At 41.9% G+C, this 25732-nt stretch overlaps 1 protein-coding gene across 1 annotated transcript in view; it reads right to left on the reverse strand.

The window, feature by feature from the left end:
• Positions 1 to 785: 785 nt before the first annotated feature.
• Positions 786 to 25732, reverse strand: part of skap1 (src kinase associated phosphoprotein 1) — a 38685-nt gene continuing 13738 nt past the window's right edge. The window contains exons 5-12 of the mRNA XM_037691255.1: positions 20745 to 20825; positions 20579 to 20662; positions 20373 to 20497; positions 19244 to 19307; positions 17705 to 17893; positions 13583 to 13633; positions 13351 to 13460; positions 786 to 878 (exon numbers count right to left, since the gene is read on the reverse strand). Of these exons, the coding sequence (XP_037547183.1) occupies positions 786 to 878; positions 13351 to 13460; positions 13583 to 13633; positions 17705 to 17893; positions 19244 to 19307; positions 20373 to 20497; positions 20579 to 20662; positions 20745 to 20825 (797 nt within the window). The remainder of the gene's footprint in view (positions 879 to 13350; positions 13461 to 13582; positions 13634 to 17704; positions 17894 to 19243; positions 19308 to 20372; positions 20498 to 20578; positions 20663 to 20744; positions 20826 to 25732) is intronic.

Genomic DNA, 25732 nt, shown 5'->3' on the forward strand with positions numbered 1-25732 from the left:
TTATGTTATATATATAAACAGTGCAGTTTAAAAGTTGACTCCAGTAGTTTCCTACATATAATGTGAGACAGCTCTAAAGTTGTACACCCTGAACATAAACAATCTGAAGGCTGGTTCTGAGTCAACAAATGTTTAGTTTAACTTGGACCTGCTTCAAGTCACCTGCGGGCATCCAGCCACAGCTTTTGCTTACAGATTATTTTATTCAAGGAGACGTTAACCATCAGTGACAAACAGATTGCATCTTTAAAGAGTGATAAAAGTGTCACTCGGTCGGTATAACGTTGCATCAGTCAGGAAACGCTTCCACACACAAATGATAAAAAAAGTACATCCAAATAAATTTGTTTAATCTGTTTCACATCCAGTTTGTCAGACGCTGATTCCGTTTGTAAAACATTTATAGTGTGTAGGAGCACAACGTGACGCATTAGAGAATTTTCATCAGAATAAGAAGAATTTTAAACCATTAATCATCTCGGGTGTGTCTGAGGGTGAAACGTGTGACTCGACAGCAGCAGCGCTGTGGAGGGAACACAAGAATAAAAAAAACAAGCATTAATAATCCAGAGTCCACTTCTAGCAGGATTATGGAAACATCGTCTTCAACAGAACGAGTTTCTATTTGTTCACTTTGTGCAGTTCTTCTTCCAGCCAGCAGATGCCACAAACTGCAGGTCAGACCCAATGAACCTGGATGAGTACCAGGGGGACTGTTTCTGAGTATTAGGCCTCAGTAATGGTCCATAATGCTCATGAGAAGGAGAGCCGGTACCTGTTGGAGCTCAGAGGATGTAGGCGGGTTGCAGGAAGTCTTTGGGGACGATCCCGATGCTGCCTTCCAGTTCGCCGACCCACCAGCCGTGAATGTTGTACTCCTGGAATCCAAGTCAAGAAAACAAACAAAACACGTTTCTGTTTGGTTTGAGAGTGATTTTTTACTCTGCATTATTAGCATAACAGCAATTATTCCCATGATTTTTAACTCCCGATTGGCCAAAATGGTTTAAAATGCAAAAACCAGGAGGTTAAAATCGCTCCTCGGCTGCATGGAGACGATTTTAGCAGAGGACACGCAGGACAGCCTAAACCCATCCAACAAACGGCCATTTGCAATTTTCTAACAGACATGTGGGTTCATTAGCTTCGAGGGTTTTCATTAAAAATTGTGCAAAACGGTAAACAAGGCAATCAAGACGGTGATTTCCTAAAATAAAACAGCTTTTTGTAACGGCTTTAAAGCCATAAGCACAGCTGGCTTCTTTCCCCCAGACTCATTAAAGTCGAGACATCTTCTCCGATTTGTGACGGGAAAGACAAAAAGATTTTTTATAAATGCTTCGTATCGTGAAAAATATGAAACAATGTAAACAATTTTACACAAAAATATCAGATAGGAAAATAAAACAAGCACTTTTTTATCTATAAAAGTAACTTATTCCACAGTGACTGAAAAATAAAGTCCTTTAAGACAAATTAACGCAACAGAAAAAAGTATCCGTTATTCTAAACAAACATCTGATTTATTTAGAGGTAAAACTTGACCTAAACAAACATTGTAAAAATATAATTTTCAACTCCATTTTTGATATGCATCTTCAAGAGCACAAATTATTTTAATTTAATTTGTTGCATTTAACTACTGCAACAATAAAATTAGCCTTGCGCAAATAAATTGTGCACAATTATGTAACAACATTAAGATATTATTCAAAGAAAACTTTACTCGGCTGCACATTTTACATCATTTTCAAGCCTTTTCTTATAAGACGGAAATAAATATGTTGATTTAAGCATTTTGTGAACTTGGATGGTTACATCATCTGATCCCAGCAGCTGGACAAGAATTAAAAATGTACGTTGGATCAACGTTTGGACCAAAAGGACGTAGAATCTGTTTACAGCTGTTGTTTTCCCGCTCATCTCTGTTCTCCGGCAGATTGAAAATGGCCGTGTGAGAAGTTCATTTTGCAACATAAAGAACACATCACGTGCGTTTTAAAGTGCGCGAACACACACCGACATGATGGAACGCCTCGCCTGGAAGGTTGGGGCGATCTGTGAGGCTTGACGTTCCTCTGCAGCCGGAGGAATGAGGCCTGCAGCTAATGAGCTGTTCCTGGACAGCAGGGACGGATGACTCGCTTAGACCGTGATGAAATGCCGGACTCAAGAGTCCTCACGGGACAAACAGACACAAGCAGAGCGTCCACCGAGGCCTCGTCGTTTCTCTCCTCCGAACATCAGCCCTGACCGGGACGTTCGGCTACGTTCGGCTCTCTGACAGGCCGATGGATTCATGGCGTGTCTGGGCGCTAACGAAGGGAAAAGTTGATCTGAAATGGTCGTTTTATGCCCCCCGTAAGACCGGATGGGGGAAAATCCAGAACTGGCTCTGGTTCCCAGTTGGATGAAAGTATAGAGAGGAGGGGAGGGGAGACAGACGGATGGAGGGGGGTAAGGCGAAGGGAGCGAAACCGTTCTCCTCTCCCTTGGGGGCGTCGCAGCACTATTCCACCAACCGTAGTGACAGAGAGTTTTATTTATCTCCGCCGCCCATCTGTGCAGCCGTTCTCAAATTCTCCCCGAGAAAGGTCTTTTGGATTATCAGCGCCGCCATTTTAATACAACTGGTGCGTCGCTGAGCGGGTGCCAACGGCGGCGGAAGTCTGTCAGGCGTGCAGAGTCCATCTTCCTCGTACTCGAAGCGAGTTCATCCAGAGTACACCTGCTGTAACGGGGACATTCCGCACGGCGCGGGGAGTAAATGATCCAAATGACAAAAACCGAGTGAACTCCTCAATGTCAGCTCGCTGCGCCACCAGTTCCTGCCGTTGCTTCTTTCTGAGGTTGAAACGTTTTAGAGTTGAGGGAGAAAAATGATGTCATGAGGCAGGATTCACTAAACGATGGCCCGCGGCCCGGTTCTGGACGGAAACCAAGTCCACACGGGAACAATGTTTGAGGAATATGCAGATTTTTATTTCTGTTTTTATCGTTTCAGTTCTGCATCCACACGGAAACGGCGTTTCAGGGTCGAATAAATCCTTCAACGCCACAAACTCATATCTCTGTCTTTGTTTTATATTATTTTATATTTATGGCGTAATATCTAGGTCTGTCACGATAAACAATAAATCAATTAATCGCATGTTAAATAAAAATGATCAACCTCATGTTCATTTATCAGCTTTATCGTTTCTTCGTGTCTCTCTTTCTACTGAAGACACTCGATGACAAAAAGCTCAACTCCGGTTCTTCACTGACCGCTCCCTTTCTCTTTAAAATCCGTTTTAAACGCCCAAAATTGCATTTTTGGATCGTTAAACGCAGCGAAGCTACGAGCTAAGCTAACAGGCCAACTTCGGGGAAAAACCTCCGTCTTGTCAAAGCGCCAAACTTCACGGTTGAAACCCGTGCCTTCGTGTAAAAAGTTGTTTTTCTCTGCAAAAAGAAGTTGAGAACTTGTTTACTGATTTATTTATTAAAAGCTTTGTGTGAAAAATATTATGCTAAAGAGCTCAAACCACACCGAGCATCCACCAATTTAAGAAACGAATAAAGGAAGGAGACAGCCCATGTCATGTCAAGGAGCCTCTATCTCATTTTTCTTAAAGAGACACGCTGCTCGCTCCCTCACTATCCATCCTTTGATTCAAACCGCCTTATACCGCCATCCGGTGGTCAAAAAAGGTACTACACACAAAAATTTATTGTCAAATTTCAATCAATATTATCGTTTATCGCAATAATTTCTGAGACAATTAATCGTCCAGGAAATTTTATTTTCACGATTTCATTAACATCTGATAAGTGCTCAATTCTTCCCCTCATCCCTGCAGTGACTCGCCAAAATCACAACTAAAACTTTAATTTAAAATTGGAACAAATACCAACAAATAAAGCAAAATAAATGCCACCTGTGTGTGACAACAACAACAACAAAAAAGGTAAATAAATAAAACGGACAGAATTTGATTAAAAAAAAGTCTTGATTGAAAGAAATTATGTAAAAACCCTAATAATGAAATTCATGTTTGAATTAAAGGGAAAAAATGCACTTTTCTTTGGACACAAACCTCTTAACATCAGACATTATTATCATCATTATTATTATTATTAATAAAGATAAATTGTGTATTTCTTGGATCAATGAACGGACTTTGCAGAGTCTGTTTTCTCTCATCAAACTGTGTCGTGACCCTCGTGACAAGGTTTGTGGTTAAGAGTAAAAATGTGTGTGTGTTCTGGGGAATGTCTCCCGTTCAGATCTGTGTTTGCAGCATCAAACGTGGGGGACGGACAGCGCCGTGTCGTGGCGGCTGCCGTGCGTCGACTCGCTGACCTCCCCGTGACTCCTCCGCTGAGAGCGCTTGGAAAGAGGGTGGGCGGGGCTGGCACTGAGAGTGGGTTGCCATGACAACACCTGCAGTGTACCGGCGCGATCGTTTATTTACCACTCAGGGGGCTGGCTAATGGCGGCGTCCTGATAGGCCCATCGCTCACGCCGCCGACCGGAGGACAGACTGACAGCTACCCGAGCCTGAAGCGGGGAGAAGGTGAGCCGGGGCCGCTCGGGTGAGGTGAAAGACGACGGGCGAGGCAGGTGTCGTGTCACGCCATCATCAAGCACCTAAACAAAACATTCCTTTAAAATCCTTGTTCCGTCTCGAGAAATGCACCGTTTTTTATAAATAAATAAATCCTGCATGGATACGATGTTCCTTCCTGCTCCTCACACACTCACCTTTGCCTGGTTGAAACACAAACACACACACAAACAATCCCAAATGCATACAAACTAGGGGGAGTGCTAATGAGCCTGACACATGAGGCATCTCTCCTCGGCCACCAGCTGACTGAGGCAGGCCTTGGGCGTGATGGAGCGCAGGAAGTCTCTCATTGCCCTGCCGCTGAACCCACCGCCTGCTTGTTACAATCTCTCCCTCCTTCCACATTTCCAACCCCCTCCATCTCGTCCTCCTCTAGCAGCCTTTCTGCTTGCGTCCTCTCCATTTTCCCCGCGTTTCGTTCTTTTCGATCCTCTGCACGGACTCATCACGTGCACTGCAGTTCTTCCGTCACGCAACCAGCTGCACCTTCTGTAAACCTGCGGTCAGATCGCCTGCGCCCAAACACACGCCAGTCGAATCTGCTGGAACAGATTTAATGATCTGGGAGGATTAAGAGCACTGCACCAGAAAAATCTTCTTAAAATCAATCTTAAAAAAAAAAAAACAGGGATAATAATGTGCATAACCAGAGATGGGGATGGCTGCTTAGTGTCCGTTTTTCCAAGTGGGCTTTTAATTAAATCAGAGAATTGGCCTCAAATCGGAAACATGACAGAGCAGGAGAACGTTTGAAAATATCTCAGGGACGATGAGATTTAATAAAAAGAAAACCTACTTGCTCCTTTCTAATGCACGCCTGGGATTACAGATAGCTTCTTAACTTAATAGCAATTTAAAGTGGATTTGTGTATGCCACTGAGTGTCTGTAATGATGGCTGTTTATGCCGCCCCTCATTTATAATAATTAAGCAGAATGGATTGGGGGGTGGGTTGCTCGGACGCGGTTCTGGGCGATTGGCTCTGGCTGAATAATGACCTACTGTAGTTGACCGGGAGATGACCGCTGCCTCCTGCATGACCCCAAACCCCAGACTCACCCCCTGCTACTTTGGGTGGTAAATAGGATGTCTTGCCTGTCTATAGTGTCTTGGTGTCTATGGCCACAATAGCAGCTTGGGGTCTTTAAATTGGTGTGTGACAGGGTTCACACACAAAAGAATAGAGAGACCCCCCACCCCAGTCCTCTTTGTCTCCATTGCTTGACTTTTCCCATCTGATTGTTTGCCCACTTTTTCTTTTCTTCTGCTGATGTTCGTTGCGGTGACCTGCGGACAGTGGGTCTTGTGAAACAGAAAATAAGCTCTCACACAAAAAAAAAAAAAAAAAGTTAGTTCCAGGCACAAATATCGTAAAGGACAAAATATGTTCTTATCCTGCTATTTTACCTTTTCCTGTTAGAACTTGAATTTCACCAGGAGTTTTAAAATGAGCTCTTAAATGTGAGGAAAATGCTTAAAAGCACCACAAGGTGTCAGTGGTGTCCATGTTCTCATTGTCTCCATCAAGCTGCAACTGGGGCCAAATGCAAGGTGACGTTCTGCTTTGGGAGCCACACCTGATTGGCTGGTCCAAATCTGTCTGACAAGTTCTGGTTGGTTGCAAGAAGGAGGGCTGGGGTGAAGGGGGTGGGGGGTGGAGGGAGCAGCAGCAAACGCTTGCCAGAGTTTTAAGGACCCTGGATGGGTTTGTGCCATAAATCTCTTGCCACTCCATCCTGCCGTTCCCCATGAGTGCCTGTGGGAATACAGGAATGTGGCAGCTGACCTGTAGAGCGCACGTCTTTTGATTCAGGAAACATAAATTAGAGGGCAAGAATGCGGGACAACCTTCTGGTTTGGTGTGGGACGGGTCCGACAGAGTGCACAAGATTTACACACGTCGGAGAGAGACGTGGTGGAACAATAGTTTTCGCCGCTGCCACAAACGAACGTGATACACACCGTAAATCCTCCTATAAATAAGACTAGGATGCAGGTTAGCTGATCTTAGCCACAAAGTGCAAGCTCGGAGAAAATGAAGCTCTAGTGGGGGGCGGTGGGGGGGAAAAAAAATCATAAGATGGATTTTAAGGTGCGTTTCTACTTCATGTATCACCGCCACCGAGCTCTGCAGAAGGCACGTTAGACGTCGCTGCAACCGGCGGCGAGATTAATTCACTCGAACTAATGGGATTCATGAGTTGTGAGGTTCCTAATTTATTTACTTTGTCGGTGATGCACAAATATGAGCACATGCACATCAACACGCAAGGGAGAAAGAAAAAAAAAAACATGAATACAGTAAAAATGCCCCCACTTTACAGTAAGTGAGAGATCGATAATGATGGATGAGGGCCTTTTATGCAATCGGCATGTTCTCCTCAGTTCACAGCCATATGACACCACGCCTGCGGCTATCCCATTCTGCACTTCAGCACTCAATCACATGCTAGCTTTAAAAATAACAGTTTGTTAGCACCATTGATTTAGCACTTAGAGCGTGTCCTTATTACTGTGTAATTATGGTCAGTGTTGACATAACAGCACAGACAACCAGGCCTCCCACCCTCCAAGAGAATTTATGGGCCCTGGTTTTATTACGGCCATTCCGTGCGTCTGGGTCCCCAGTTAAGAGACGGCACTGAGTTCTAGCCGAGGGCCCGTATTTCATTCATCGAGGTCAGGGATCTCGAGGAATCCCCCCCACCGCCACCGTAAAAGCGAACAGTGGCGAGGTCTGCGTGTCGACACGGGGAAGTCCTCCCCAAGGGCTCATTAACGTAAACAGGCTATAATCCAAATAACGCCATTCATGAGGGCAATGTGACGCCGTTAGGGCGCAGAATGGGACACGGGTTGAGTTGCGTCGTTGCGGAGAACCAAACATTCGAAGGCCGTCCGGACATCCCATCTAAGTAATTTACAACTTGACCCTCGTTAAACGTTCACTGGGAGATAATCAGGCTGCGATGGCACTCTGTCACAGCTTTATCTTGGAGCTGACAAAACAAAGATAATCTCTATCACAAACGAATGCTTCCAACTTGGACAGTTTGCTTTTTGGCTCTTCACCGAGGCAGTCAACTGACCTAAACAGTGAAATATAATCCGCCCGGCAGGGCTGAGGCTGTTCTGCAGCGCGGAGTCAGCTCCCCCTTTGTTACCTCCAAGTACGGTGCTTTTGTCATCGTTATGTGAAAAATGAAGGAGGCCGTTTTGACATTTTCCTCCTATCAAGCAGCGCACACGCTGATGGAGACGGCTGGCTTCTCATTAATCAAGCACTGCCAGGAAAACCTCGTTTAAAAGTCCATCTCCTGCGATGAGCATCACTCACCTGTGCTTTATATCTTGGTATGAAAAACTGGGGTGTTGTTTATCTGTTTAAACCTAAAACCATCTTTTAATCCACCATAATGGTGAACATCTGTACTAAAAGTGTAAGAAACCTTTAAAACGTTTAGCAGATAAAAAGTTGAGAACGTGTTCAGGGCTGCTGTGATTATTTGTCCTGTTTGACTTCATCGATTAGGAAAGTCTGTCGTTATGGGGGTGGGTGTAATAAAAATTAGGGATGCACAATATTATCGGCATGGTATCGGGCGATATTCACGATAAAATTGAATATCGGACATCAGATATAAAAGGCGCTGTATACTGTATATATAAATAAAAGAGCTGTTTTTGTATGACAACCCAGAGACAAGGATGCCTGCAAGGCCAGTACGCGATGACATCACGTGCGCCGTTCAGTTTAGATTCATGAAAATTTACAAATATGCACTGTTCGAGTGTTGTCATTGTGTTAGAGAAAGTAAATGTCATGAATAAATTTGACATTAATCATAATCCAAGTTGAAGTGTTACATCATTTTAGCCCCCTTTTTTGACATCTGCATTTGGTGGCAGACCAAACTGACTAAGACAGAATAATGTAGTATTTTAATTCAACAGCAGAGAAAGCTGTGTAGTCTCTGTAAGTAGGTCTAGGGATAAAAATATCGCTATTGGTATCGGTTAGTGGCCAAGTAAGTTTTAACATATTGGTATAATGGATATCGGCCAAAAATCCAATATCGTGCATCCCTAATAAAAACATTAGATGGAGGCAGGTTTGAATGTGCCAAAGCAGAGAGATCTACAGGGAATATTTCATCTGTGCTTCTATACTTTGTATTGATGCAGTGTTTTCTTTAGCCAAATCACACTGTTGGCTGGTCCACTTAATGCCTGCCCTAAAGAAACAATCAGCCAATCAGAAACTATAGTTTGTCTGTAAAAACTCTACCGTCAATAAATGAATCTGGGTTAGCTTTTCTCCAAATGAGAAGAAATCCCCTCAGATCACACGGAGTGCCGAGCATCCCTCATCCTTTCCCACCTGTTGCTCCGAGCTACCGTTCAGCTGTGAAATCGTGGTACGACATTTCTGCCATATTGCCTACCCTTACGTCGACGTTAATATTTGTAGACGACACGTGCATTTTCTGATCTGATCTTTTCATTTTTAAATAAGCCAGACATGGGACAGGGAACTTTCTGTGAACTTCTGGTGCCGGTTGGGTCAGGAAGGGTGTCCCACGCACCCACTTTGAATGTTATCACCCATTGAATGGTCCGTTATTAGTTGTTATCATTCCCATAGGTTAGTTGGCCCCTCCTGTACCTCCTAGTAGGTTTAAAGTTACATTGTTAGCGCTGATAATACGGTCACGTGGTTAGGTTAAGTGTAAAGCGTCTGGGGGTTGGGTTAAGGTTCAAGGGTAAGGGGGTTAAGTTTAGGGTCAGTGCTGAGGGTCAGGTGTAAGGTTAGGCTTAGGAAAAGGATTAAATAAAGCTAACAACAAATAAAACTTCCGGTTTTACACATGTACAAAGCTGCATATTATCCGTGATAATACCTTTAAAACTAGGAGGTAGGAGGGACAGTCTGAAGGCAACCTATGGGGATGATAAACAACTAATAACGTGCATTTTAAAGTCAAAAAGCTCTAAAAGATTTGCGAGTACTTCAAGCTAGCTGACTAAAAAACAGTTCTTTGGAACATGTGAGTGAAGCGTTATATGAGCTGACACATGATGTCTGTGTCATGTAATCTGTTTCAAGATCATTGTGTTTTATTGTGAAGGTTGAGGTTGTTTGCTACTCGTAAATTTAAGGGTATTACGGTTTCTTGCAGATAAAAATGTTTTTTTTTTTTAGACGAATCGTATGACCCATCGCTAGTTTTAGGTGGTGCAGCAGGCTACGGTCAGAGGCTGTGTCTCAATCCAGCAGCCGCATCCTTCGAAGGATGCGGCTGCTGGATTGAGACAAACCCATTGGCTCCTGATACGCACAAGGCCCACCCCGGAGGGTTCCTGGAATCTTATCAGAGTTTGAGCGAATCAAGAGCCTCAGAAAAAATATTTTCACTGCACCACAACTTCCTCAGATTCCTGTAATCTGAGGAACGGGCAACCTGTAATTGTAGAACTCTTGTTTTGACTTTATTTCTTTAACAGTACCGGACTTTCCACCGTACATGTTGCACCGCCGTATAAGTCGCATTAGTCTAAATATGTAAAAAAAAAATGGGGAAAAAATTAATAAATACGTTGCTTCGCCGTATAAATTGCAACTATTATGCGTCACCGCTGACGCGTCGCATTTGTTACGTGTCATCGCTGACAACCCAGAAACGTGGGCCGGCGTTGTGCCAAAAATCGATTGGCTGCCAAATGGCGGCCGCGGGAGCGTGCACGGGAGGACTTTAACAAGAATTTAACCAGATTAACACTTAAAAACAATTGTTTGTTTGCTCAAAATGATAGCAAAGGTGTGTCTCAGTTGAACTTTTCCTTATTAAATGCACTTTATGGTCAAATCAGCTGCATTTCGCCTGTGCGGCAAAATGCAGCTGATTTGACGTTTGCTCCAGGAGTTCCTGAGCGAGACGAAGGTGGCTCGGTATGGCAAGCCAAGTGTGTCATTAATAGCCACTTTTACATATTAATGAGACACTTGGCTTGCCATATTACTCGAGGGTCCTCTAGTGGCTGAAAATGGTAGTGTTCAATATTGTCCATGTCAGAATGAATGAAATCGTCAGATCTCAGCTAAAAATTGAGTTATAAATATGTGGAAAAAACAAATATGTCGCTTCGGTGTATAAGTTGCAGGACTTGCAAATTTATGCAAAAAAGTGCGACTTGTATGGCGAAAAATACTGTGTTCTCTTTAGTTCTTTTGTATAATAAAAGCCACAAAGACTTGTTTAATCCTTGAGTCCACCATTATCTCAAAGGAATCCACAAGAAACGTTACGCGAGGTTTCTTGGGCTTACTAAATCTGAAAACAAGACTCACAGAACGACTGATGAAGAAGAAAGTGTGACAGAAGTCTTCTGTCTGATGTAGAAGGATAAAGGAGCAGAGTAGGAGAGGGCGACCCGTGACCCGTTTCCCCACCAGCTTTGCTATATTTCCTTTTTAACCTTTACTGATTTAAGCTACGATAATTTAAATGAAATGCTAAAAGAAAAAACTTGATCTTTTTGTTTGTTTTAGAAAGAAAAATGTACCCGGATGGCAGGAAAGCTAGAATATTTAGGTGGTAAAACTGATCACAACACCTGACTTATTGCGCCTGTTTTTTTTTGTTTAGATATTGTTAATGGCTAAATAAATAACATTTATATTACAGTTTATAGCTAACAACATGCAGTTAATACATACAAATCATACAGTTTGTGATCTGAATAGCATGAGTTATGTTTAAAGAACATTTGGTAAAGTTAAATTCTTCATTTGGGCGGCTGTGGCTGAGCGGTTAGAGCAGTTGTCCTCCAATGCAAGAGTTGTGGGTTCGATTCCACCAGCAGTCACAAGCCGAAGTGTCCCTGGGCAAGGCATTAAACCCCTCACTGCTTCCGATGTATCGGTGTATGAATGTGATCTAAAGCACTGATTAGTCTTTGTAGAGATCTAGTATAGAGCTGTATGAATGGGTAAATGATTCACAGACTGTTGTAAAGAGCTTTAAGTGTCTTGATAAGATAGAAAGGCGTTACATAAGTACAGTCCATTTACCGTTCATTTTTATATTTTAAATACTTGTGCTGTGTTCGTTTCTCTCCTAAAGCCATGTGACTGAATTCCTCCAAAAGGGCTTCACACCAGTTTGCTGTGGTTTTTACCCATATACGCTTACAGCATGCTGAACTGTCAGGCTTAATGAATAAATAATCATAGCTTTATTTGTCAAGTTGTAATTAGGCCTGTCACAATAAACAATAAATCAATTAATCGCATGATAAATGAAAATTATCCACCTCATTTTCATTGATCGGCTTTATCGTTTCTTTTCTTCTTTCTTCGCTAAAAGCAGCTAAGCTACGAGCTAAGCTAACAGGCCGACCTTGGGAAAAAACCTCCGTCTTGTCGAAGCTCCAAAAATCACGGTTAGCCTTCGTCTAAAAAGTTGTTTTTCTCTGCAAAAAGAAGCTGAGAACTTGTTTACTGATTTTTTTTATTAAAAGCTTTGAGTGAAAAATGCTAAAGAGCTCGAATCACACCGAGCGTCCGCCACTTTGAGAACTGAAGAAAGGAAGGAGAGACAGCCCATGTCACGTCAACAGGCTTCCCTCCCATTTTTTCTTAAAAGAGACACACTGCTCGCTCCCTCACTATCCATCCTTCAGTTCAAACAGTCTTATACTGCCATCTGGTGGTAAAAAAAAAGGTACTACAAATAAAATAAATTAACCAACATTTCTTAAATTTTACAATAATTATAATATTACAATAATATTGTTTATCACAATAATTTCTGAGACAATTAATCGCCCAGCAAAATTTGTTATCGTGACAGGCCTAGTTGTAATTGGCACTTTAATATTTTGTACTCTAATGTCACGTCCACGTTTAATTTAGTTGTATACTGTAAAAGTCATAGTTAAAATTTAAAAAGTTGAGATGAATTAAAAATGAAAACAGTAGCAGCATCCCTGAAAGTGTTGTAGCTGAACCTCCAAACCTTTGGCTCGTAATTATGAGAAAATAAGCTCCTTCCTTCTTCCTGCCGCTCCTCTTCAGATAATTTGGGCTAAACACAGAATATGATGATTCAATTTGAAATCGACCAACAGCAACAATCTGGGAACAAGTCCCACTACGCGGCAGAGCACGAGCGCCCGAATTACAAGCCATTGATTTCCAGTAGGATGTCTTTGCTCTGCATGTAACGACAAGATGGCCATAAAACACGAGGAAACAGATTGGGAGAAAAGAGCTGAGATGCAGGATGGCTTTCACCTGCAGTTTACATCAAACAGAAAGAAAGAGCTTCGCATGGCTGCCTGCTCAATTAACCCCAGTGATGGAGGCTCCATAATGAACAACAGCTCCATTACGCAGCATCCGAATGGCGCTTCACCCCGCCGGCCCGGGAACAGACAATGCAGCTGTTGGTGCTTCTCTGCTGCGACGAGAGGCGAGCACTCGCTAACCGAGGAATTTAGATGTTGGGGATATCAGCATGTTCGGAAAGTAAACGAGCGCGAGGTGATTACTAGAGCTGATGTTGTTTAACCCTTAAATAATTAAGAAGCTTCACACATCTGTTCCTGGAACTGTGTCAACAAGTCGAGGGTGAAGCTTCCACTACAACGAAAAAGTAACTTCCTTCAAACTGAGGCGACACTTGGTCCAGAAATCAACAAGTTTAAACAAGCATTTTGCTCATGGTGACGCTGACCTTGCTAATGATGTAGACGAGATCTCCCCTCTTAAAGTCCAGCTCGTCTGGCTCATCAGCCTGGCAGTCCCATAAACCCTGGTAGTAGTTGGCATATTCTGACGAGAAGGCTGAAAGGAAAAACGGTGCCGATCAAATCAAACCCACTGAGGCAAAGGGCTCGTCTCACACTCTGCACAACGCTTCTTCTGTCCGACCAGAACGTGCACAGAAACATCTGCAAGCTTCGAACCTGGCTTGTTGTCCGCGACACCGTCATCCGCTTGTTCTGAACGCTCCTCGTCTGAACAAGAGACAAAAGAGCATTTATCAGAACTTAAACATTAAAACTTTGTCATGTGACAGAAATAAATCACTAACGCTTTTTTTAAAACAACACTAAAAGACTACTAAAATTTACTTTTATTCTGTTTTCAAGTAATTGCAACAAGAGAAATTGCATTTCCTGCTAAAATGCAGTGTGAGTGTTGCAGAAGAACTTGCTAATAAACAGCTGAAATTAGCTAAAACAATGCTGAAATGCAGCTGAAATGAAAGAACAAGTCTAAATTAGCAAGAGAAAGCAGAAAGAACTCATATTTGCTGGATTAAGTTTAAATAGGCAGAAATGAGCACCAAAATTAGGAAATCAGCTAAAAAATAGCTGAAATTAGCAACAAAAAACAGCTGAAAAGTAGCTGAAAAAGCAGAAAGAAGCTTAAGTTACGAGAAGGAAATGAAGAGGGCACATGTTTGCTAAATTATAAAGAAAAAAGTTTAAATGAGGACAAAAAAATGTGGAATTAGCTAAAAAAGATCTAATTAGCATAAACTCTTCTAAATAGTGACTGAAATAACTGAAACTAGCAGAATTAGGCTGAATGGAGTGTAACAAGCTGAAATTTGCAGAAATAAGTTAAAAAGGCTGAAAGTAGAAGAAATAACCAACTGAACACAGCTGAAATAAGCTTAAAAATGCTAAAAAAAAAAAAAAACTAGCTAAAACGGTAGAACAAGCTTAAATTAGCAGAAGAAAGCAGAAATAACACATATTTACCTAATTAGGCTGAAAGAAGCAGAAATATGCACAAAAAGTGGAAATTATCTGAAAAACGCTTAAATTTGCAAAAATAAATAAATAAATAAAAACAGCTGAAAAGTAGCTACAAAGCAGAAAGAAGCTTAATTTACCAGAAGGAAGTGAAGAGAGCTCATTTTTGCTGAATTAGGTTGAAAAAAGTTGAAATGAGTACAAAAAATGTGGAATTAGCTGAAAATGCTAAAGTTAACATAGTGTATACATAGTAGCTGAAATAGTAGAAAAAGCTGAAACTTGCAGAAATCAGCAGAAAGGAGCATAACAAGCTGAAATTATCAAATAGAAATTAGAAGAAGCACAAAAATGTTGTAGTTAGCAGAAAGAATCTGAAAGAACAAAACAGCTGAAAAAACAGCTGAAACGAGCTGAAAGTAGATGAAAAAAATGTTTAAATTTGCAGCAGGAAGCTGAAAGAAGCTGAACCGGGTCAAAATGTGAAAGGAGCAGTAAAAGGTTGTGAACAGAGCTAAACATTTGAAGGATGTAAAATGAGCTCAGTTCAGTTTCTATGAGAAGAAAAATGTCAGAAAAGGCTAAATATTTTAAAAAGCTAAAGTTGCACCAATACCAAAAGTCATAGCAGGACTGTCCTGAAAGAGCCGAACGTTTTGATTCATGATTTGTTGAAACAGCTGAAAACTGGGGGATAATAATCGTGCCCAAAAACAAAAGAAAAATGGATCACAATTATTATTATTGATTTTATTGTTCATTTTAATGTGAACACGAGTACATTTCTCTGAAAATGGCATCGTATTTTCACAACAAAATAAAGGTCTATCCTTAAGAGCATGTGCTGTGAATGACTCTCAGCTACTACCACACCAAATCTACCTCAATATCTGCAAAACTATTGAAGTTATAGCCATTTTTGTTTTCCATGCTTACATCACTTTTTCGTTAAAATCTGTTCAGAGGTTTATGAGATATTTTGCTAACAGACAAGGCTGTGTTGGTTGTTATTCAAACAAAGATCTTGTTCAGTTTGTTTGTGCTCAGTAAATGTGTTGGGGATCAGTCTCAGCTGCTGTCACACCAAACTTCGGCTCGCGGTCTGTAAAACTGACTGTTACGGCCATTTTTGAGTTTTCTGAGGTCGGCTGGCTCTGAATGTCCGTCGGTTGAAGACGTGCAGCATAAAATTTGTATTCGTCCAGTAATTCATGAGATACGTTGCTAACAGACTCCACACAAGCATATACACCAAAAGTTATTTACTGTAAACACATTTAGAAACCAAACTAAATATTTGTTATAACATCCACTACAAGACTGAGGGCTGAATGTGACTTTTCTTTTAGGTTCACCAAGCTGTCTTAAACTACCAGTTATAATCATGACGATCAAGACTCGATCACATTTACCTGAAATATTTAAAAGACAAACAAAAGAGTAAACAAAAAGAAGCCTGCATCAATTCTTAAACGGGTTTTCACACGAAACGGCTTTTAAATGGACCGAGCTCCTCAACAAGGACTGGTTTGTTCACATCCACCACTAAATAAGTCGTCTTCTAGTGAAGCTGAGGCGGACGGGTCATTGACCGAGGGGCGTGGCAGGCGGTGGTCCGATACGCCTGCCTCCGACTCCCACATCCATCCTGAGCAGAAGCAGGCCGACAGCGATGCCGCCACGCAGCAACACTATCCACCTTCCAGCACAACCTGCGCCTCGCCTTCCAGGAAGAGCAGCGCACACACACAGACACACACATGCTCGCAACCACGCACGCACACACACACTGCGTCCTGCTCACGTTTGTGTTTGAAAGTCACCATTTGTCTTTTCCAAACAGAAAATCACAACTTTCCTGATCAAAAACTGCTCGTTACACAAAAAGAGGGATTTTAATTTTGTTTGCAGAGGGTCTAACCATTAGTTCAGTTCTCGTCAGCGGCTGTGAAGAGGAGCGTCGCTCCATCGAGGGGCCGATGGCTTCTGTATCAAAGTGATTCAATTTTCCAGTCAATAAAATCAGTCATCAGCACTAAAGCCAAGGCCGCCATCGCCCTGCAATCTGCCCGCAACTGAGCCATGATGCTCCAAAAAAACTGATGGGTCTCATCAACTAAACACTGATGCTGCTGCGAGGGAGGCAGTTTTACTAAATATTAATATTCCTACATATTCAAGGGAAAAATGGTATTTTAGATATTTCTGGGTTCTTTGAATTAAAAAAAGCTAAATATGTCTTATGCATCAAAGGAATGCATATCCCCCTCCACCTTTCATGCCAGAACTTTAAAGTAAGAGGTAATGGGCACGATAAAAGTCAATGACAAAAAAAAAAAAAAACTAACTGCGCAGACACAGGCAAAAACATTATCGCTCCACCTTTGGCGGCGGGCGATGCTCATCCCAGACAGTAAGGCTTTTCTTCTCCTCCTCCAATCTTGATTAGTGGAAATCTGAATAATTTAACAGCCAATAATCACTGTGTAAAAGCTGTTGGTGAGCACGGAGAGGTGCGGGATGATGGATAAGCGACGGGGTGAGAAAGTGAACGCAAGAGCTCGTCATTCGATACGCCATCTGTGGTCGGGGTCTGTACCTCTTCCCAGATGGCTCGGAACGGCGAGCGTGACACTTTGAAGACTGATTTCCCTTTCACCGGCGATTTTGGCAAAGGTAATGTACTCAGTGAGTGAAACAGAATCTTGATGTATTCCATTTAATAGAAACAGTGATGGACGACGGCCCTGAGAAGATCGGATCGCCTCTTTTGTCCTTCCTGGGATCTCGTAGCCGCCTCCACACACACACAGGAGTGTATCCCCCCTTCAGAAGAAGTCACACTTTCTATTAAATGTGCGACATTAAGGGATCGAGAATGACTTTGGGTCATGAGATGCAGTTTTTACTTTCTTTCAGCTGTTGCTAGGCAATTTTAGCCAAAACTCATCTTAGTGGATTGAACCGTGAGCCATTTGTTGCCAGGCAACATTAGCTAATTGGACATTCTATGACGGAGCATTTCAAAGCTCGCTGTGATTTCAGCAATGCTCCGAGACAAAGAGGGAGAGCGGCACACGAAGGTTTCAGGTGTTTTCCTGTGAGCTGACAGGTCGATCAGCCTCGAGCAGCACTGGTTTTGCCTGTTTGTGTGCGTTTGTCTGTTCTGTTACCCAAATAGCTCATAAACCCCTGAAAGGATTTTAATGAAAGTAATCATCAGGTGAAGTTTACAGATACTGAGATAAACTCTGTTTAAAAAGGCGGCGAGTGAAATCGCGTGGGATCAGCCTGGATGTCGTTTCCACTGCAACATCCTCTTACCTGGCAGCTCCTCGTAGATATCATCCCCATCTTCTTCAGCCTCCAGTGCCTCATGTCCTCCTCCTCCTCCCCTACTGATCTGGGAGGCCTTGGGCAACATTGGCAGGGTAGAGGTGACCAACCCTTCAATGTCATCGTAGGTTTCCTCATCCTCCTCATCGTCAACGGGGATGAAGTTGGAGCTGAGATCTATGAGGCAAGGCGAGGACATGGGTAAAGGTGAAGCTGCAGCTCAGCGTGTTACAAAAGACACAGATGTGCGTTAAAGGCTGAAGTAATCTAAACGCCTCTGAACAGGCAGTAAAAAGCACAAAAATACTCAATTTAAGACCAAAAAAAAGCTGTTTGCATAAAATAAACTTGTGAAAACGATAAAAAGAAGACATTATTATTTCTAGTTTGCTCTTTTAAATCCAAAAAACACATTATTTTAAAATATATGGAAAAGAGAAGCAGGAAATAGTCATATCTGAAAAGTAAAATGATGCTCAACGCCTTTTAACCTCGTTTTATTAACTCTTGACAATCTTTAAAGTATTCATTGCAAACTATAAAGAAAGGTTATTTTGAATTTATCAAGTGGTGCATGCTGAAAGTGTTTACTCCAGCAGTTTTCCAGATATGATGGATGCAATTGTGAAATGCAGGTCTGCAATAAACGTAAACAAAGTGACCACTCTTTAAGACCGCGATTAGTTCCTTTAATCTTGGATCCAGCTCTTGGTTTAATCCAAATAACCGTCTTGTAAGTTTAGGACTTTATAACTGCATAATTCTTTTTTCTTCTCCATCCTCACAACAAAAACAAAAAGACTTGGCGGAATTAAAACACGCCAAATCAAAACAAGTCAGCTCTGCTTTCTGCTATCGTAAATAATCATCCGTTCACATGACATTGGGTTATGGGTTTTGGAGCAAACGCCGTGTTCGGAGAACGTAAGACAAACTGCAGAGTGTCCGTTTCTTCCCGCAAAGCGGTGGCCCGGCCCGAGCTCGTTTTAGAGGACGAGACTCAAACGCTCACAGATGGAGGAGCTGTCTGATTGCATGCAACTGGCCACTGCAACACGGGGTATCAGGTCCTCGGCTGTCCAGCAGCAGCCAAGCAGAAATCGATGTCACTGGAGGATAAAGCAGAACATCTACCAATCAATTTCCTGTAAGCTGGAATCTGGTGGGAGGGCTGCGGGAGGAGGAGCTGCAGGAAAACTGGGGCGACGTGACGATTCCCCTCACATGGTGGGCGACACTCCGAGCGAGGAGATCCAGGACCCGTGTGCTCGGTCGTGTAGTTAGCGATGATAAAAAGCTCCCGCGCACTTTTGACCTTTTTCCACCACAACAACATGTAGGGGAGAAATGGGACACGTAGGTTTATCCTGGCTTCCTATAGTCTCACATCAGCATCAGTTTCATTACTATTTTTATATATTTATACGTTTAAAGGCGTCTAATCAAAGCAGATTATGTTTCTGAAGCGATCTCGTGATGCAGCTGCAGAAAAACTCATTAAAAAAGCAGAAAGAGACGGAGGCTTACCTCTGAGAACAAAATTAATTTGGTCCACCCATTCTCGGGCCTCTTGAGGGCTGCTGGCTGTGAACTGCAGAGATGGGAAATAATGACATTATTTCACACCTAGAAATTTTATTATTCCCTCTGAATTGTTCAGATCGCTAAATATTATTGTAAGAAAGCAATTAAGGTGAAAATCTCCTTTTTAAAACAGCCTTAAAATTAAAATAATTATATATATTTAATTTAAACTCAAGGTTTAATAGATTGAAATGGCTGGAAAAACTAAAATCCAAACATATTTTGATTTAAAGTTTACCAATTTCAGATTTAAACGACAAATGATAATAAAATGCTTTTATTTATTCATCTCCAGTGCAAACAGAAAAACTATTTAAACATGCTAATAAGTATCTTTAAGAATCTCTAATTAAATTAGCAATTGTAAGACGAGTAAAATATCAAACCGTGAATAAAAATAAATAAAAATAAAATCCTTATCACGGCAAAGTTGATATATAACTTTATGTACATTTCTTTTACTAACCCCCAAGAAATAATATTATAGAGGCTTAAATGTGAGCAAACATCCAAAATCCTTTTTGTACTGCTGTTGTAGGAGAAACATCTAAAAGGAGTAAAAATAAACTTAAATGTAAGGCTCTTCAATTTTATCAGACGACTAACTACAAATAATTTATTTTCCATTTTTGTTTGTTTTTATTCCACTTCTACAGTATGAGCCTCCTATAATAAATCATTGTAAACATTATTAAAGACTAAAACTTTATAAGCGGCTAATTTTAAAATAAATAAAACGTCGTCAGCAGAAGGAGAGAGCGACGAGTCAACTCTGAAACGGTTATAAACGATATAAACATTTAACATTGTTGGTTTCATCCAGCTGTTTTCAGATGATGGTGCAGATGTGATCAGTTATCTCAGATAAATGCGGCTCCGGGATCAATCGTTACGAGGCTTCTAACGGCACACCAATCGTGAAATAACGGTCTCAAATATAAAATAAAGAAGCCGCATAAAGATTTGTTGATCCGATGGATTATTTTATTATTTTCTATTGAACAATGATGTGTTTTTTTAAACTTCTGTTCCATATTGTGTTTAATTAGCCGTTCATTTTTCCAAGACAGACCTGGAAGGTGCGTCGCCCGGGAGCGGTGAACTCAAAGCAGGCGCGTTTCTTGGAGTCTTTCCTCAGGTTGCTCACCAGCTGCACGCCGTATTCACCGATATGAAACGAGCCTTTCTGCTGCTTATCTGCCACGGCAAGGACACATCACAGGAAGTATTCAGCATCTGTAGCCGGGATGTTTCTGCATCCTTGAATACATAACGAACCTTTTTCACTCCCAAAGTAGTAAAACACTGTGTTGTTCAGGACACACCAACGCTTTTGCCACTCTGAGCCGAAGAAGCTGTGATCTGAAGAAAGATGTGCATAAAAACTGGATTAATTAAAATATATATATATTTTTTTTTTTTAATTGGGCTGAAGCAATGATACCTTTTCGTTTCTTTTCCAAGTAGCCTTGCTTCAGGATGTTGACGAGATCCTGGGCTCCCACTGAGGGGATGTCGTCAAAATCTGTTGGTAAAAATCAAATTATTCGCCTTCAAACTCCAAATACAGCTGACCCTCGTTTATCGCGGGGGATCCATACCCTGAAGCCCCGCGATAAATGAAAAACCGTGAAGTAGGAATAGTAGTTATTTTATTATTTATATATATATTAAGGTGTTTTAAACCCTTCCCACACTCTTGCAATATTCTAAACAATGTTTCTAAACTCTAAACGCTCTAAAAAAAGCACAGAACGTCATGATTTCCGCTGCTCTTTGCCAAATGAAAGCGCTCTTGGCCACGCCCACTGGTGAACAGCTGATCAGCTGCAGCAGGAACCTTATCCTGCAGTATGGGCTGCACAAATGTTCAGCAAGTACTAAATAATTTAAATTAAATAAAGATTCCATGCCGATTGTGCGGCTCATCCATCTGTAGCCAACTGTGTGTCATGTCCAATCTTATTTTGAAAAACCGCGATAGAGCGAGTCCGCGATAATTATTTTTTTTTTAACGCGAAGTAGCGAGGGACTACTGTACATTTACAGTCAGCTAGAACAAAACAAAACCAGCAACTCTTAAGAACGATCACATCGAATTAAAAAGTTTCAAAACTGTTCTTGATCAATTAGATTAAACAAAATAAAACCGGTTTGGTCAGACGACTAATTCACTGATCAATATACTGTTTCTGCGCTGACGCCAAACAAGCTGCACTTAAACCTCCTTTCCTTCCTAAGGCAACACGTGTACACTCATCAGAATATAAATTCTCAGAGCCCTCTGGATCAAATACAGCCCCGGCAGGCTTCAAGAAACCCGGATCAATACATTTACAGCGCTACGGAGCCCTACAGTCCATTCATCTGCTCACGTAACGATTTAATGAGAGCTACCTTCCAGTGGGAACTCTTCACTTCGCAAACATGAGGACAGCGGCAAAACTCAAAAGCCTTCAAGTAATTAGAGCAGCGGCTGGGAAACGCAGTGCTTTACTTGATGATTTAAACTGGTTGCCATCATAAGAAGCTTCTCTCTCTGGGTTCCACTCGGTGTTTAAGGCTGAACGTCTGATTCAGAGCTGAGCATGACACTTGGACATCATCATCATCGTCGATGGTGCGTCTGGACAGGAGCGCCTGGATCTTCCTACGCGTCAGAAACAAAAGCTGAGCGTCCTCTGAATTCATTCGTCAGCAGGAGAGAAAACGCAGAAGGAACACTTTAAACTCCATTTACATAAGCCAGCATGACACCTCTATTCAGGCCACAGATGAGTCCACCCCCCCCTCCACCCCCACCCCCTCTCAGAACGGGTCTGTTTAACCGCCGAGAGAAGCCAAACATGTCAAACCACAACTGGACCTTGAGACTTAAACAAAGAGCATCCCCTCCAACACTGAGCTAACAGAAGCCTGGGCTTATTCACCAAACATTGCAAACGCGCGCGGCCTTTTACGTCTGAACGTTGATGAAGACACAAAAAGGAAAAGCTGCGCAGTTCAGACGTTTACAACAAACCGACGTGTGACCCGACAAACCTGCGCCGCTTCGGCTTGTGGTTGTGACAGATGAGCGGGTCATTCCAGAGCAGCGCTAACACTCTCACATATCATCAGCCTGCCTTTGTGGATGGACTGACCGGTGACACTATAAGTACAGGGGGTGCTAAGGACTGTTTTGTCAAAGAGAACTTGATTCGGTACATCATAACAAACAGCGATCGTTACGCTCCTCCACCTCATTTGTCCACCAGCAGCCTGTCTGGCTTTTATTCCTTCCTGCCGGCCTTACTTCCCTGTTGCGGCTGACTCCTAATCCCCCTCATCCGTCTGCTTCCTTCGCTCTTCATTTATCTCAAAGGTCGAGCTCAGATAATAGATGAGGAGCTAAAAAAAATCAACACAGGATCTCGCCGAACTGCTCGAGTCAATAAACATCACACATGCGGGCGCGCTCGAAGCTTTATCGCCAGGTGACCTGACCTCGCTCGTGCGTCCCTTTTTGGTGAGAAACTTTTTTTTTTTTTTAAATGGGAGCAAAAGCACGCATATTAGTTCTTGATTCTTCCACACGGTAGCAGCACAACCTAAAAACATATCTGCTCGGTTGGTGCTGCATGATCCCACCCCAAACAAAAGCAGGGTCTGATTGGTGTGGAGTTAAAAATGCCTCCTTTGATGAAAATCACCCGCTAACACCTCTTTGGGACCAATGCAACCTTTAAGTGGATATTTAGAGACAATGTTATTTGAAAATGTGTAATTTAGAGCATTAAATAAACCCAAAAACCATCATGGTGTTTGAGTTTTGAGTTTGAGAACAGACACAGAGAGACACATTAATGCATCTAATTAAAGCCTCATCAAAATCGCAGACAGACGGCACTCTTTCATAAAAATCATAAATTGCGTTATCAATTATTCAGGGCAATGCCGCGACTTCATTTTCATCCCTTTTGCGTTTTAATTAGCACCATCCACAGCTTTGCTATTGACATTAATTTGATGGCAATTTATTGATATTTCAGCATAACCTATTTAGCTGAGTGCAATTACCAACAAAGAGGAGCAGATAGATGCGACGCTGGGCGCCGCATCCCGCGTTTCGTAAATCAAGGTGAGGAGTTGCTGCGGGCCTCGCTAACTGAATCAAACGGTGCTCGGCGGTCATCAAGCAAGAAAAGATTCGAGTCTCCCGATCTCCAAATGGAAAGAAATAATCAATGCAAATATGTGATTCTGACTGAGGAACGTCTCCGTGAGCGAGCCGACCTGTGTGACGACAAGCGATCGGTTCTGCCGCCGGCCCGAGCTCGCGTTAAACTCGGAGAGGGACACACGGCGATGCATCTGAGCTGCCAGCAGTTTGCCACAACCGCAATTTCTCATTTGGTTATTCACACTCCCTCAGCATGGCGTTATGAGCTCAGCAGTTGATCCTGCAAGAAAAAGTTGATTTATGTTAGCATGACCAGAGGGAGTTAATGTATTCTCTCATTAAAATCCACTTTAGTTAGGCCGAAAGTCAATCAAAGGCTGGGTGGAGAGTGAATCAAAATGAAGGAAAATGGTCGAGTGGGAGGACTCGTGTGATGCATTGGACGGTCGTAACGCAACAAAAATGGCATGAAAACACAAAAATGGGCCGAAGATGTTGACGGCTCTCGAGCGGCTCGTCTCTGAGACAGTAGGACGGAACGGGGCGAAGTTCAGGCGAGATTCAGTCACAGCGGGAGCACGCGCCGCCGCATCCCCAAACTAAACATCCCTAAAAGAGTGCGTGGAGAAAAAGTGCCTTTTTATGTTTTCAGTTCAACACCAACACACATCTAAACCGAACTCCTACTGAATTTAAAACATCTGCAACAAAATAAACTCTAATTAAATAGTTGGAAACTGATCCGCCAACACGTTCCATGTGGTTTGGAGTGAGGGAGGCTTCAACAAAATACTCCTTAAAACTGCAGAACGACTTCTTCATCAGAAGATGGAGACCTCCGACTGTGAGGAGACGATGTCACCAGGGCTCGTCATCGCACTCAACGATACGATTACTAATAATATTTGTTCAATTATTCGTTTCCCTTTCATGTCAATAAAAGGTAAAGGTTATATATAGTTATAAATGTGGTAACAGCAGTTTAATCTAAATGGTGATCTGTTCATTTATACATAAAAAACAAGTTAAAGTCGTATCTAGTGTGGCTGACGGACAAACGGATGGAGACTTCTGCACACGTGGAAATAAAAATAAAAAATGTTTCACTTTAATTTTTGAGTAACGCACTGACGTCTTTGTAGATACCTACAATTTTATTGGCATCTTATTTCTGAATGGTTCTTAGTCGCTTGAATTTGTTTTATTTTCAGCCCTTTAAAGTCACGGATGTTGCTGTTATTTGACATTATTTATTATTTATGATTATTCCCTGATTGTATGCCTTTCTGCATGAAAAGCTTCACAAAGTGACAAATAAAAGGTACTTTTGAGAGACGGAGAGCGCGCAGGTTTTATATTGTTGAGACTGTATGAGCAGTGATCTATAAGTGAACATCAAACTAGCTTTTTTTATTTATTTTTTTAATTAAAATGCAAACAAACTCCTAATTTTCTCAAAAAATATTTACTTCCTTCATGTTTGTTATTTGCTATTTATGATGTTTGTTTATTATTTTAGACTTGTAGTTTCAAACTAAAGAGAAACTATATCCTGGTGTAAATTATAAAAAGATCAACTTTATTTATAAGGCACATTAAAATAACCAGTTAGCCAATTAATCCAACAATAACTGCCAAGAAACGATAAAATATCGAAACAGACAAGATCAGAACAAGTAAAAAATACTGACAGATTACTTAAAAAGACAAAACCTTAACTGCAATTAAAAGCTTGAGAAAATAAATGTGTTTTAAGTAATTTAAAAAAAATCTCCATAGATTAGAAACGTTGAACAACAATAGGCTGTTCTACAGTTCTGGCGTTGCAAGATCAAAGATCTCCCTGGCAGACTGATCTAGAACGTGGAACGTTCAAAAGAACCCGTTTAGAAGATCGAAGCTTCGAATAAGAGAAGTTCAGATGTTTCACTGTGGCTGTTCAGAGACTCGTAAACAAACAGAACCAACTCTGTTGCCTGTGAGAACACAGAGGTGGTACCGGCTCGTCTTCTGGTACCAGGTAAAGTTCTGGACCAGCTGCAGACGGGACAACGAAGACGGGCCGATGCCCGAACAGGGAAGTTTGAATAATCCAACGTAGAGGTTGTGACAGCTGTGACGTCACGTGGACTTGGAGCAAACAACCATCAAATGGTCACGTTTTAAAATGACGGTAAATCAAAGTGTTTGTTTCTGTTGAAGTATCGGTAAAAGCTGCTGTGTTCGGCTGCTGTGTTCGGCTGCTGTGTTCGGCTGCTGTGTTCGGCTGC

The sequence above is a fragment of the Nematolebias whitei genome, chromosome 17 (genome assembly GCF_014905685.2).
Source record: "Nematolebias whitei isolate Nwh7 chromosome 17, NemWhi1, whole genome shotgun sequence".
Lineage (NCBI taxonomy): Eukaryota > Metazoa > Chordata > Actinopteri > Cyprinodontiformes > Rivulidae > Nematolebias > Nematolebias whitei.